Source organism: Carassius auratus, unplaced genomic scaffold (assembly GCF_003368295.1).
Source record: "Carassius auratus strain Wakin unplaced genomic scaffold, ASM336829v1 scaf_tig00023534, whole genome shotgun sequence".
NCBI classification, from domain to species: domain Eukaryota; kingdom Metazoa; phylum Chordata; class Actinopteri; order Cypriniformes; family Cyprinidae; genus Carassius; species Carassius auratus.
In genome coordinates this window covers 93409-108647 of record NW_020525278.1, presented here as the reverse complement: position 1 = coordinate 108647, position 15239 = coordinate 93409, and the positions used below count along the sequence as shown (strand labels likewise).

Below are 15239 nucleotides of genomic sequence, written 5' to 3'. Positions count from 1 at the left end.
TAAGTTTATCCTTCTGCCCTGGTTCCCCAATCTGACCGGATATTTTGAACTCCCTTTGCCACATAAGTGATTGGGTAAGGTCTTTTGTTGAGACACCGCCCTGAAATGTCTGTTCTTTTTGACTCACTGTCTGTACTTCCTGTTTTGATTCACCCTCTTTTGGCTGCAATGATAACTGTAACGCTAATTGGAGTGCTTCAATCTGTTTTTGCAATTTTTCTTGCTCTGACATCTGAGTTACATGCAATTCCTTTTGCTGTGACTCTAGTGTGTTTCGGTTTGACAACTGAATTTCAGTAATTTTGTCTTTAAGGTCAAGGAGAAAAGACATACCCTGGTCTTCAAGTTCATCTACCTCATTTCTTTCAATATACTTTACAATATGTGCAATTAGAAATGAGCGACTTTTACCCAAAACATTCTCTCGTTGCATACCAGCAATATCTAAAAAGTCACATACTGCAATCAGATGATCACTGTTGAGTGAGTAAAGTGTCCCCACTACTTCAAGTCTTAAGTCCTCCAATGTGTTCATGTTGTTTGTGAATAAGTGGCCGGTGTCAGTGTAATGCAGAATGTCTACTTGGTTGGGAAGGATTTGCAGCTATCCTGGTTGGGTGAGGAACCTCAGAATACTCGCACTTCTGCCAATCCAGTTGTGAGACTACTGTACACCACCGACCTCCTATCGTGGTAGTTGTGGTTGCAAGGTGGGATGTTGTCATATGGCACTACATCACTCGGCAGGACCAGGAACCATCCCTCCTCGCTGGGGCCTCCAAAATGTTACACCCTGATAAAGGGGGAAAATAGAAATTAATAAATGAAGACACGAACTCGTGCTGTTGTCTCTGCGTCAGTCTGTATTGGCTGTGTGATGTCTCTTTTATCAACAGATATTACTTATAAGTAACAGAACTTTGAATAAATGAATACATCTGTACACTAAATCACATCAATATGTGTCTGAAGCCAATAATACAAATACATCACTTCTTCTATAACATTCATAATGTAACACCCTTCCGTCAATGTCCTCTTGCAACTGCAAAATGAGTTATTTCCTCGTGATGACAATACAGTTCTTTTGTGTTTAACATCAATTTGTTCTTCAGTTACATTTTCAACTTTTCATGAGAGAGATAACCATTCAGAGTCCCATTCTTGAAGAAACACTATTTCAACAGTGTATTATAAAGCATTGAACTCATTATAATATACACAAAAAACATGAACTTCATTACACATAACTTTCAGTTGACATTGTACAACTATACTCTTCTGTTCCACTTAAACAACTGTGACAAATCTCATTTAGTTTTCTCCACCCTAATGTTTAGCATATTTAGCATGCCGATTAGCATAGGTAACATTACAGTCTTTGTTTGCATCAAACACCATGCTTTCGCATATATTCACAGACATATCCAGTCTCATGACTACTATATCAGTTTAACTCATGATGAAAATACATTGTTATGTATTTCATACCTGATAAAGGGGGAAAATAGAAATTAATAAATGAAGACACGAACTCGTGCTGTTGTCTCTGCGTCAGTCTGTATTGGCTGTGACGCACAGCACACATTGCATCAGCCACAACCTGCAACCTTAGATCTCTCCCTAGTGGACACTCCAAAAGTACACTTAAATCATATATTGATTTTAACCTGTTTTTCCTTCTCTTTTTTACAATCGAATCACATTGATTCCATCATTTGTATGATCATTTTGATCTTTACTCTTTTTAACCTCTACATTTAGCTGTGTCTCAATTGTCTCCATCCCTAATCAAACACACCTGAACCTAATGAGGGTCTTCCAGATCACTTCTTGTAGACAGGTGAGTTTCATCAGAGTTGCGTTAAGCCAGACCTCACTGTATTCTTAAAAACACATTTTCACAAGGTGCATTTTCTGCAGTGTATTGTGAGATCGCAGGTTGAAAAGATGAACGCTCGAGTGTGCTGCTCGTTGATCACTGTCTTGTTGTGTCTCTCTGTGTACTTGAGCACAACAGACTCCAAATACCAGGCCAGAGGTGAGATCTTTTAACTTCATAAATTTGTATGATGGATGGTGTAGTTTTAAATGAAGTTTACACCTTTAATCATATGTTCTAATGTTTCTTTTTTCCACTGTAAAGAGACTTTTATTTGCATATTCTTTTTTTTTTTTTTTTTAAATCAGCAAAGCCAGGAGTGTGTCCTGATAACAAAGACATGATAGGAGTGTGTGTCGAGGACTGTTTTGGTGATCGCGAATGTCCAGATGATGAGAAATGCTGCAGCAATGGATGTGGACATCAGTGTATGCCTCCATATATAGGTATTTATATTATATTAATGTGTGGTTATTTCTTTGTTTTGGATTCACAATCAGGGGTTTATTCCTTAGTCAATCTGTAGCTGATGACTCTCAGTATCTGAACTTGCTGCATCCCACCAGCACCCGGTTCTCCTTCCATTTTAAGATTTGTTTCCCAGACAGCAACATAGTGTTGGCCCAGATCCGGCCCACATCTGGCCCGCATGAAATCCATGTGGGCCAGACCTGGGCCGAAATTGCTTGCTGTCTGGGTTGCTATGAATAGGAATCTACTACGAAGGCAAAAAAATTCTTATTTCATTTTAAAATTGCTAGTAACCGTCACAAATGATTGCAAAGAAACCGCAAGCAACACACTGAATTAATCAAATTATGATTGCGTTAGATGGGTTACACACACACACACACACACACACACAGTTTTTATGAGAAAAGCCAGGAGTGTGTCCTGGAAACAATCACCACAGATCAGGAGTGTGTGTCGGGATGTGTTTCCATGATTGTGACTGAATGAGAAGAAATACAGTAGATACAATACAGTAGATCTAGATATTAGTGTATGCCTCCTTATAAAAATACTTATATTGTTATAATGGTGTGACCTAAATGAGCCTTTACCTTAATTTTTCATATGCAGCGAGGCATTCAGTGATCTGGTTTCTCTATCATGTGTTTGTAGCAGAAAAGCCAGGATCGTGTCCAAAACCCATTGGATTTGGACTGTGTGCGGAGATGTGTTCTAGTGACAATAACTGTCCAAACAACCAGAAATGCTGCAGCAATGGATGTGGACATCAGTGTATGGCTCCATATACAGGTATTTCTATGATATTAATGTGTGGTTCTCGTGGCCTAGTGGTTAGAGTTTGGCTAACCCTAAGGTTGTGGGTTCGAGTTTTGGGCTGGCAATAACGTGACTTTGGTCCCCTTGAGCAAGGCACCGGACCCCCAACTGCTCCTTGAGTATAAATAACTGCCCACCGCTCCGGGTATGTATCCACTGCTGTGTGTGTGCACTTTGGATGGGTTAAATGCAGAGCACAAATTGAGTATGGGTCACCAATCTTGGAGATTAATTTTTATATATATATATATATATATATATATATATTAATAATAATAATAATAATAATAATCTATGCCCACTAATAAATAAATAAATATATATATATATATATATATTTATTAGTGGGCATAGATTTTTTTTTTTTAATCTAGATTAATCTCACTGTGATCTTGAAATTAATCTAGATTAAAATGGCTCATTCAAAATTGAAAACTGAAATTGTTTAATTTGTATGTTCGTTTATTTTTATTTATTTGTGCTATTTACACTAAGTTTTCAAGTTTGTGGGTGTCAATGTTCAGAAACCAAATTAAATGTAAAATAGCACTGGATAGTCTTCAATGTAAAAATGAAATGTATAATCAAACCTACATTTTATTCAGCCACATTTCTCACATTACAGTTTCGCTTTATATATCAAATTATATCTGGTGTCTGAATTTGTTTTGACGGTTAAAACTACAAAGTAATTCAGTCAAGAGCAGTGAGTGATTTTCATTTTCTTGGATTAACATTACTGCAGCAGTAGCTAAATTAGGCGCGGTCCCTTTAAGAGAAGATGAACACATTCAATATAATACACATCCCATTTTTTTCCTCAACTGTTTACTTTCACTTAAGAAATAACTGACTTTTTTTTTTTTTGAGCATAATTTCCAAGGTGGATATTTTGAAATATTTTGTATGTATTTGTCGGTACAAGAGCAAAATAAGCAAATTCGATTTTCTATCACCAATTACAAGACCCCACCCCCCAGCACTGTGGAGAATCAACGACTGGCAGACGATCTAAACGAGTTTTACTGCAGGTTTGAAAGAACACCCATCACCTGCCCTGAACGCCTCCCCACACAACCATTCACACCATTCACAACTCCTGCATCCAGCCCTGAATGCCTCTCCAAACAAACGTTCACACCATTAACAGCTCCTGCAACCCATCCTGAACACCTCTCCAATCAAGCGCTCTCACCATTCTCACCTCCTGCATCCCCCCCTCTCCCCCACACCTGCAATTCAGATCAGTGAGGATGCGGTGCGCCAGGTCTTCTGGAAGCAGAAAAGGAAAAAAACACCAGGCCCAGATTGTTACACCAGCCTGTCTGAAATCCTGTGCTGACCAGCTGGCCCCCATCTTCACACGGATCTTCAACAGATCGCTGGAGCTGTGCGAAGTCCCTTCATGCTTCAAACGCTCCACCATCATCCCCATCCCTAAGAAACCCAAAATTACAGGACTAAATTACTACAGGCCTGTGGCTCTCTAACGTCTGTAGTCATGAAGTCATTTGAAAAACTGGTGCTTGGCCACCTGAAGGACATCACTGGGCCCTTGCTGGATCCTCTTCAGTTTGCCTACAGAGCAAACAGGTCTGTGGACGATGCAGTAAACATTGGACTGCATTATGTTCTGCAACACCTAGACAGACCGGGGACTTATGTGAGGATCCTGTTTGTGGACTTCAGCTCGGCCTTTAACACGATCATCCCAAACCTCCTCCTGCCCAAACTAAATCTGCTCGCTGTACCCACCCCACATGTGTGGATCAACAGCTTCCTGACAGACAGGCAGCAGCTAGTGAGGCTGGGAAAATACACATCCAGCACCCGTACAATCAGCACCGGAGCTCCCCAGGGCTGCGTTCTCTCCCCTCTGCTGTTCTCCCTGTACACTAATGATTGCACATCTAAGGACCCCTCTGTCAAGCTCCTGAAGTTTGTAGACGACACCACACTCATCGGCCTCATTCAGGACGGCGACGAGTCTGCTTACAGACAGGAGGTAAAAGAGCTGGCTGTCTGGTGCACTCTCAACAACCTGGAGCTTAACACGCTCAAAACCGTGGAGATGATCGTGGACTTCAGGAGAAACCCCCCTGCACTCCCCCCACTCACCATCATGAACAGCACTGTGACTGCAGTGGAGTCATTCAGGTTCCTGGGCACCTCTATCTCTCAGGACCTGAAGTGGGACATTCACATTGACTCTATCGTAAAAAAGGCCCAGCAGAGGTTGTACTTCCTTCGCCAGCCGAGGAAGTTTAATCTGCCACAGGAGCTGCTGAAACAGTTCTACTCCACCATCATCGAATCCATCCTCTGTATCCAGCTTCTAAATCTGACCTCAGAAGACTACAGAGAGTAGTCCGGACTGCTGAGCAAATCATCGGTACAACCCTCCCATCTATTCAAGAACTGTACTTATCCAGAGTGAGAAAAAGGGCTGTCAAAATCACTCTGGACCCCTCACATCCAGCACACTCCCTCTTTGAACTGTTGCCATCTGGTCGACGCTACAGAGCACTGAGCACTAGAACGACCAGACACAGGACCAGTTTCTTCCCTCAGGCAATCCATCTTATGAACAGCTGATAATAACTGCGAACACTACACTTTATATTTATATACACATACACTTTATTTATCTAACACACATACTTAGTATACACTTAAATTTTGCACATAATATATATGTACATACATAACTGCATTTTGTAATATACCTGCCTACAATTGTCATTCACTATCTACTTATTTGTATTTTTTATTTTATTATGTGTTTTATGTTCTGTCTCTGTCATTCTGTTGTACTGCGGAGCTTCTGTCACGAAAACAAATTCCTCGTATGTGTAAACATACCTGGCAATAAAGCTCATTCTGATTCTGAAGTGTGTTGAGACGCCTTTCTCTGCATGAGCCCTGAACACCAGAACACCGCGAGTACTGAATTGGGCTCTTTCACATCTTTTTGTTTGTTCAAAATGCGATTCGTATATGTGCGTTCAGGTGCAGGAGGGACTTCGAGGAGAACTTTGCAGAAGAGAGCTCTGTTCAGTGTCGCGGTCCATGATACGCGGCTCTCGATCTCTCTCCGCACCGAACACAGTGCGAGTTACTGTTCCGCTTTTCCGCGTCTTGTTTTTGGATGCTTTAATTTTTAAATCAAGCAGTACGTCTTAAAAACAATGCAGTGGCCCGTCAACTGTCCTGAGCATCATCCTTTTTAGGCTGGCCTCGGCCAGTCAGTTATATAAAATATCAAGGTGAAAGTCATCATAGCTTGCCTAGTATAGACCCAGCTCCCAACCCAACTTTGAGAATAGATTAACGGCTAATATATATATATATATATATATATATATATATATATATAATATATAATTTTTATATATATATTTTTTTTTTTTTTTGAGAACCTTTCAGGAACTATACAGCGGTTTAATGGGGTCTTTGGGGTGGTTAAGGTGCTATAGCAGCACTGCCATAAAGAACCAATTAACCGGTTCTTTATATGGTAACAGTGCTATATAGAACCTCAACCACCCCAAAGAACTGCTGAAGAACCTTTAGTGTTCGTTATAATTAACATATTAAAACTCAATTTAACTAGAATATTAACCAATGTCCATGTTTTATATTCGTATTCTACTTCTGTACCCAACACCAGCAGTTAGGTAGAGGTATTTATTACATTAAAGTGAGACTGCTGGTTTATATATATATATTTTTTTTTTACTTCCCCCAGACTAATGCAAAGAAAACATCCAAAATGCACCTTTTTAAATGTGTTGCAGCTCTTTATTTCTGTCTGTAGACCTCGATTACAGTGTGTCTTTGGAAGGCTGTTTTCTAGATTATCTGCAATGAGCCAAAAAACTTCTCTTCAGCAGCACTAGCATAACTAGACTTTAGTTTTATTGCCATATTCTGAAGGTTTTTACAGAGGGTTGTGTTCTAATTTGCTTGGTTTTATGTACAATGAGGTGTGTGAGATTTTTGTCATGTGTTTGTGTAGAAAAGCCAGGAATGTGTCCAATGACTTTGGCTGGCTTAAGAGGACCGTGTGAAGAGTTGTGTGTCAGTGACTTTGACTGTCCGAGAAATCAGAAGTGCTGCAGCTCTATATGTGGAGGACGGATATGTATACCTGCATCTTAAGGTATTTGTTCTGTTGATGCTTGGGTCCCCAAGTTTTGCACTTCATTTTAGGTTTTTTTTTTTTTTTTTTTTTTTTTTTGTGTGTGTGTGTGTAATGGGTTAATTGTCTCAAACCAAATGTGCTGATAACTCTTTCTGATGGTGATAAATTTCCTGACAGACAGAAGTCTTGCCCAACCACCTGTGGACATGCATGCAGATAACATAACGATTTAACCACTGGGAGAAGTGTTCGTATTCAAGGCTTGTACTAACAATTTCATGATTTGTTACATGATCCCATGATCCCATATTGCTATCCCATATTGCTTAATAAATTGTTTTACCACAAACATTACGGATATTGAATGTCTGGGTCTGTAGTATTGTGTGTACATAATTAACTGTTCCTCAAACAGGAATTGAACTTACAGAATCCACTGAAATTACATTTGAAGATAAGTTGGATAATTGAACGTCCAAAACTAAATGGATCTTCTGCTTATCCAATGTTCTAGATCCAGCAATTTTTAAAAGCTATTTTGCAGATGTACGTGAGCTAATTGAGAACCGTAGAAAGTTTGAAATACAAGAGATTTTAATAAGTTTTTTGTACGTGACCGATTTTAATGGTACTGTATTTGAAGTAATGTGTAGTCTGATAAATGCAACCCCTGAAGAATGTTTATTAGTTTTGTTAAAGTTTTTAAAATCCTAATTTACTAAACTCCCTTGCCGTTTACTGGAGGCTCACTCCAAAGACTGCATTGAAACAATCACAAGATGAAATCAAGGTTTTAAAAAGTACAGGTGTTGGTCATATTAGAATATCTAGTTATTTCACGAATTCCACTCAAAAAGTGAAACTTGTGTATTTTCACTACACACAGACTGATGTCAAATGTTTTTTCTTTTTTCTTTTGATTATAACTGACAACTAAGGAAAATGCCATACTCTGTATCTCAAAATTTGAATATTGTGAAAAGGTTCAAGATTGAGACACCTGGTGCCACACTCTAATCAGCTAATTAATTCAAAACCCCTGCAAAGGTCTTTTTAAAGTGTCTCCGTCTTCTGTAGGCTACACAATCATGGAGAAGACTGCTGACTTGACAGTTGTCCAAAAGACGACCATTGACACATTGCACAAGGAGGGCAGGACACAAAACATTGCAAAAGCGGCTGGCTGTTCACATAGCTCTGTGTCCAAGCACATTAATAGAGGCAAAGGGATGGATGAAAAATGTGTGCTTGAAAAATTATACAAGCAATAGGGATAAACGCACCCTGGAGAGGATTGTAAAACACAACCCATTCAAAAATGTGGGGGATATTCACAAAGTGTGGACCGCAGCTGGAGTCAGTGCTTCAAGAAACACTACACACAGACGTATGCAAGACATTGGTTTCAGCTGTCACATTCCTTTTGTTAAGCCACTCTTGAATAACACCCTTAACAGTAACACTCTTGAGTCAGGAGCGTCTCACCTAGGCTAAAGACAAAAAGGACTGAACTGCTGCTGAGTGGTCCAAACTTATGCTCTCTGATGAAAGTACATTTTTCGTTTCCTTTTGGAAATCAGGGTATAAAGTTTCCACAGTCAGTGATGGTTTGATGGAATGGATATAATATACAAGTTTCACTGTCTGAATGGAATTAGTGTATATTACCAGCACCTGTATATAATCGACCAATCGTGGGTTCTGCATGAAGGTGAGTTCTACACGGAATGATCAAAGCGATGCGTGTTTTTGTACACCTCTCTCCCTTATTCCAAACTAGAATGGAATCCACTGAAGAACTGACTTGAATCAACACTTTTGAACAGCTTATTTTATTATTTGTATTGATAAATCTTATTGTTTTATTATGGTTAAAAATTAAATGAAGCTACATTTAGTATTTTTACCTCACTGCAATTAGACAAGTTTTTTGACCATGACTGGAAACTGATCTCGACCTCTTGTGACTAAATATGAAAACTAAATTCAAATTTGCAGACGTTGGCTTTTTATTGAGAAATGACTCACAAACTGTAAACTTTATTATTATTATTGTTATAATTATTTTCTGTGTCAGTTTGTGCAGGTTACATAATTAGGCTACTCCAGGGATGGTGACCAGTGACTGTGTTTGCTGTGTCTCAATTGTCTCCATCCCTAATCAAACACACCTGAACCGAATTGGGGTCATCAAGATCACTTCTTGAAGAAAGGTGAGTTTCATCAGAGTTGGGTTACGCCAGGCCTCACTGGATCATTAAAAACACATTTCAAGAAGTGCCTTTAAATTCTCCAGATCCACTAAATCAGTGTGTTTTACTGCAGTGTATTGTGAGATCGCAGGTTGAGAGGATGAACGCTCAACTGTGCTGCTCGTTGATCACTGTCTTGTTGTGTCTCTCTGTGTGCTTGAGCACAAAAGACGTCAAAAAATATGGTGAGTTCTTTTAATGTGTTTGTTGGTGTAGTTTAAGTTTACATCTTAAATCATATGTTCTAATGTTAATATTTTTTCCACTGTAAAGATGAACTATTTACAGAATCCAAATTTTTTGTGCTTTATCCATTTAACAACTCTATTCAATTTAGCATGCAAGCTATTTATAGCGAAGTCATTAATGAAGTACTACCTTACAAGCTCATTGGTCAAATAGTCTGATTGCATGCAGTTTTTTTTTCTTTTTTTTTTATATATATATCAGCAAAGCCAGGAGTGTGTCCTGATGACAAAGACATGATAGGAGCATGTGTCGAGAAGTGTTTTGGTGACCGTGAATGTCCAGATGATGAGAAATGTTGCAGCAATGGATGTGGGCATCAGTGTATGCCTCCATATACAGGTATTTATATATTAATATGTGGGTCTTTGTTTGTCTTGCATTTATAGTCCGGGGTTTATGCCTCCTTCCTCATAATTTAAACTGAATCTGACGTCTCTCAGTATCTCACTGCGTCCCACCCCGTTCTCCTCCTCAGATTTAAGATGTGTTATTTCACTCTCATATGTTTGCGACGAATATGAATTTACTACAAGGGCAAAAGCGGTTTTTAATCACGTGTGCTTTACTGAGATCATAAAGTCTTGTGTGGGGCCCTGGAATATTTCCCAAATGTGGGGCCTTGGGGACGAAAAGAGTGGATTTGAACAACTTGGTTCTCAACCTATTTTAAAGTCTTTCTTTTATTTACCACTTCCCCAACTAAACTAAGAACGTTTCAGGAACTATACAGGCGTTTAATGGGGTCTTTGTGGTGGTTAAGGTGCTATAGCAGCACTGCCATAAAGAACCACTGAAGAACCATAATGTGCATAACAGGTTCTTTATACAGTAACCGTGCTATACATCACCTCAACCACCCCAAATAACTGCTGAAGAACCTTTAGTGTGTGTTATAGTTCTTAAAGGACACTGTTTAATATTTTAAGATAATTTAATTATTTAATATTAGCATTACTATGCATTAGTACACCACACCAGTAGTGGGGTAGGTTCTATGTTGAAATGGTAGTTTAGGGGTAAATTTGATTTGATGCAGGGTAATTATACTTGTGTTGCAAAACCCCTTACCTTCAAGTGCTGAAAATCCATTCTATCATGTGTTTGTGTAGCATTAAAGCCAGGATCGTGTCCAAAACCCATTGGATTTGGACACTGTGCTGAGATGTGTTCTGGTGACGGTAGCTGTCCAAACAACCAGAAATGCTGCAGCAATGGATGTGGACATCAGTGTATGGCTCCATATAGAGGTATTTATACATTAATGTGCGGCTCTCGTGGCCTAGTGGTTGGAGTTTGACTCCTAACCCTAAGGTTGTGGGTTAAAGTTTTGGGCTGGCAGTACCACGACTTGGGTCTCCTTGAGCAAGGCACTGAACCCCAATCTGCTCCCGGACACCGCAGCATAAATGGCTGCCCACTGCTCTGGGTGTGTGTGCACTTCGGATGGGTTAAATGAAGAGCACGAATTCTGAGTATGGGTCACAAATCTAACACTGGACTTGTCTGTTACTCCTATAATGTCCTTTATAATGCGAGCAATCCAGAGAACTTCCCAGTCAGAACGGCTGATGCAGCTCTATAGCACTTAGCTTATTCTCAGTCTATTAAACCGCATAGGCTCTGCAACCGTGCAGGTTGAGCACCATTCCATTATGGGCAGTGCCAATTCTGTACGGTCAATACACGAAACCTGGAGAATTCGGAACACAATGTGTGGGCCTGGGGGTTTTTCTCTCCCAAAGTGCAGCGAGGAGTTTAGTAGCCTAATGAGTTGTTTATGTAACAGTAAAGCCAGGCGTGTGTCCAAAAACAACTCCCAGAATAAAAGGTGTTTGCGCTGAGTTGTGTTCTCATGATGGTGACTGTCCGAATCATCAGAAATGCTGCAGCAATGGATGTGGACATCAGTGTACGGCTCTACCTAAAGGTAAGCTTTACAGCTGCATTGGTCTTTTTTTTTTTTTTTTTTTTTTTTTTTTGTCATTGCAGTTCTTCTGTGATCTGGTTTCCCTGATGTGTGTATGTAACAGAAAAGCCAGGAGTGTGTCCAATGACTTTGGCTGGAGTAAAAGGACCGTGTGAAGAGTTGTGTGTCAGTGACTTTGACTGTCCGAGAAATCAGAAGTGCTGCAGCTCTATATGTGGAGGACGGATATGTACACCTGCATCTTAAGGTATTTGTTCTGTTGATGCTTGGGTCCCCAACACACACGCACATTTTAATTTTTGAAATGTCAACGTAACTGAATTTGGACCATTGCACCATTTTAATTGCATGGCTTTTAAACTAGATTTTATAACACTTGGAGTACAACTATCTCTAAAAGTTGTTTGTTGCATGCGTTGAGTTTTCTGTAGTGGGTTTGAATGCCTCTAAATGAAGGGACTAATTCTGTGCAGTGAAGTCTCAAACCAAATGTGTGCTGATAACTCTTCCGTGATTGATGTCCTTCCAGACAGAAGTGTGTCCCAGACACCGGTGGACATGCAGAGAACACGTCAGTTTAGCCACTGGGGGAAAAAGCCCTTGCTTGCCCCCCAATGTTGTACTTGAGGTCTTTTTTTTGGTATTCCTCAAATAAATCTGTTTAAAGGTCTATGTGTGCATTTGTGTGTTACTGCGAATGAGATATTGGTCTGTTATAGTCTGTGTACATGATTAACTGTACCTCAGCATTGGGAGTTTAACTTCCAGATCTCAGAATCCAATGAATTGACATTGAAGACTCGGTTGGATGATAATTTAACATCAAAACTAAATGCATCCTTAATGTTTATAAGATTTTCTAGATCAAGTAGTCTTAAACTATTTTGGGATAATGCACTTAAATGGAATGTATTTGAGGTAATGTGAATTCTGTTAAATGCAGTCTCAAACAATATCAGTTGCTTAATTTGTTAGTTCAATTTGGACCGTGTAAAGACCTATGTACAAGAGACACACTCAGCTGCTCTCAGTGTGGAAAGTTTCCGAACCAAGAAAGGTGTTACGTATCACATGAAAACTCATACTGGAGAGAAACCGTACACCTGACGAATGTGGGAAGAGTTTTATACAAGCAGAAGCTCTTAAATTACACCAGAAAACACACAGCGGCGAGAAGGATCACGTGTGCTTTGATTGTGGGAAGGCATTTGCTACTCTTGCCGTACTGAAACTGCATCAGAGAATCCACACTGGAGAAAAACCTTACAAGTGTTCACACTGTGAAAAGAGATTTAAACAATCAGGACATCTAAAGGTACATGAGAGTATCCACACTGGAGAAAAACCGTATGCATGTGATCAGTGTGGGAGGAGTTTTACACAAGCGTACGGTCTTAAAGTACATCAGCAGTCTCATTCAGAAAAAAAGAGGATATAAATGTGATCAGTGCGGTAAAATATTTGCTAGGGCCTCATACTTGAAGCATCTAAAAATTCATTCAGAGGAGAAGCCTCACCTGTGTACTTTGTGTGGAAAGAGCTTTATATGGCTGGATGATTTAAAAGTACACCAGAAAAGACACAGCGGTGAGAAGATTCATGCGTGCTTAAAGTGTGAGAAGACCTTTAGTTCAGATTATAAACTGAAACAGCACCAGACAATTCACACTGATGAAAAACCTTAAACTGGAGAACAAACTGCGTTAGTGTTTCCACTGTGACAAGAATAAATCAGCCGCGTTCATCAACCGTAGACGACTCAGACCTGTAGAACTCACCTTCTCACATAAAGAACCCATGATTGGTCGATTATATACACGGAAACTTGATAAAAATGGCCATTTGTTGGCTTTTTTTTCCTTAAAGCTTTAAAACCCTAGTATTAGTGTTCCAGCTGTTTTACAATAAAACATGATACATTGATAAAAATGAACTCCTTTATGTCAGCAATGCACATTAATTATGGGAAATTAAAGTGGTATTACCGTTATTTCACACAAAAAGAGGACACGCACACTTATTCATTAATGCATGTTTCTGCTTATAATACAGAACCGCACAAAACATGCACATTAAAAACAAAAACAGTTTTGAATTATGATATATGCCTAATAATAGCTTTCATTTCCGAGGGGACATTTGATAAGTCTTATTGTTTTATGGTTTAAAATTATATGAAACTACATTTAGTATTTTTACTGCACTGCATTTAGTCCCCTAGTGACTAAACATGAAAACATATTTTCTGCAATGGCATTTTTTTTATTGTTTAGAGACCTATTCACTTATTTTAAAACCAGTTTTTTTTTTTTTAACTATGAGTGCTGGTTTTCTTAATATATAGCCTAGCCTACTCATATAGTTATAAGCTAAATGTTATTTAATCATCTTTATAGGAACTTGAATTTTAAATTGACCAAATTCAGATTTGCAGACATTGGCTGTTTGAGAAATGACTCAAAAACTGTAAACTTTTATTATTATTATTATTATTATTTTCTGTGTCAGGTTACATAATTAGGCTACTCTAGGGGATGGTGACCAGTGACTGTGTTTGCTGTGTCTCAATTGTCTCCATCCCTAAACACACCTGAACCTAATCAGGGTCTTCCAGATTACTTCTTGTAGACAGGTGAGTTTCATCAGAGTTGGGTTACGCCAGGCCTCACTGGATCCTTAAAAACACATTTTCAAAAGGTGCATTTAAAACCTCCTGGTCCACTAAATCAGTGTGTTATACTGCAGTGTATTGTGAGATCGCAGGTTGAGAAGATGAACGCTCGAGTGTGTTGCTCGTTGATCGCTGTCTTGTTGTGTCTCTCTGTGTGCTTGAGCACAAAAGATGCCCAAAAATGTGCCATAGGTGAGTTCTTTTAACTTCATCACACAGTGTGAAGAAATGTGTATATAAATAACAACTTCTATAAAAAAAGGACTTTAGGCACATATCAGAATGTATGCATATACATCAGCCTACCAGATGTACAATGAAAGTTTTCCGCTTTACAAGATTTTACAGGAAAAACGATGACCAAGATGTATTGTTATAGCTCCAAAATTATGTATGTTTTTACAGTAAATCAATTTGTTTGGCTGCTAGGATGTTATGTATGTCATCTCTCCTCAACTCCTTTATTATTATTTTCCAAATATTCTGTTTGCATGCAATTTAGCATCTGGGACTAATCACGACTTGTGAACCTTTTTACTGAAGCTTGGTGGATGTAGTTATTTTTTTTAAACCAGTTTAGTTTGATACAGATACATTTTGTCTGTTCTACTTAAGTTTGACGTGTGCAAGCCATTCAGAGATTCCTCTCTCGATCATGTTTGTATAACAGAAAAGCCAGGATCATGTCCAAAACCTGTTGGAGCCGGACTGTGTGTTGAGCAGTGTTCTGGTGACTGTAGCTGTCCAAACAATCAGAAATGCTGCAGCAATGGATGTGGACATCAGTGTATGGCTCCATATAGAGGTATTTTATATTGTTCTAA

General features: G+C 39.1%; 1 protein-coding gene and 1 long non-coding RNA gene across 10 annotated transcripts in view; both read left to right on the top strand.

Moving 5' to 3' along the window:
* LOC113077911 (WAP four-disulfide core domain protein 3) overlaps positions 1 to 15239 on the top strand; it is a 44616-nt gene that overhangs the window by 17757 nt on the left and 11620 nt on the right. For all 8 annotated transcript variants that reach the window (XR_003281406.1, XR_003281405.1, XR_003281404.1 and 5 more), the window contains exon 7: positions 3008 to 3145. Coding sequence is in view for 5 of the 8 variants with exons in the window: in XM_026250178.1 (XP_026105963.1) it covers positions 3008 to 3145 (138 nt within the window). In the remaining 3 variants the exon portion in view is untranslated. The remainder of the gene's footprint in view (positions 1 to 3007; positions 3146 to 15239) is intronic.
* On the top strand, positions 9556 to 11932 carry LOC113077918 (uncharacterized). Of its 2 annotated transcripts, XR_003281407.1 has the most exons (5): positions 9556 to 9753; positions 10019 to 10156; positions 10927 to 11064; positions 11696 to 11744; positions 11848 to 11929. It is a non-coding gene; the product is annotated as an uncharacterized LOC113077918 (long non-coding RNA). The 2 variants fall into 2 exon arrangements; XR_003281408.1 differs by lacking the exon at positions 11696 to 11744 and having other exon boundaries at positions 11848 to 11932.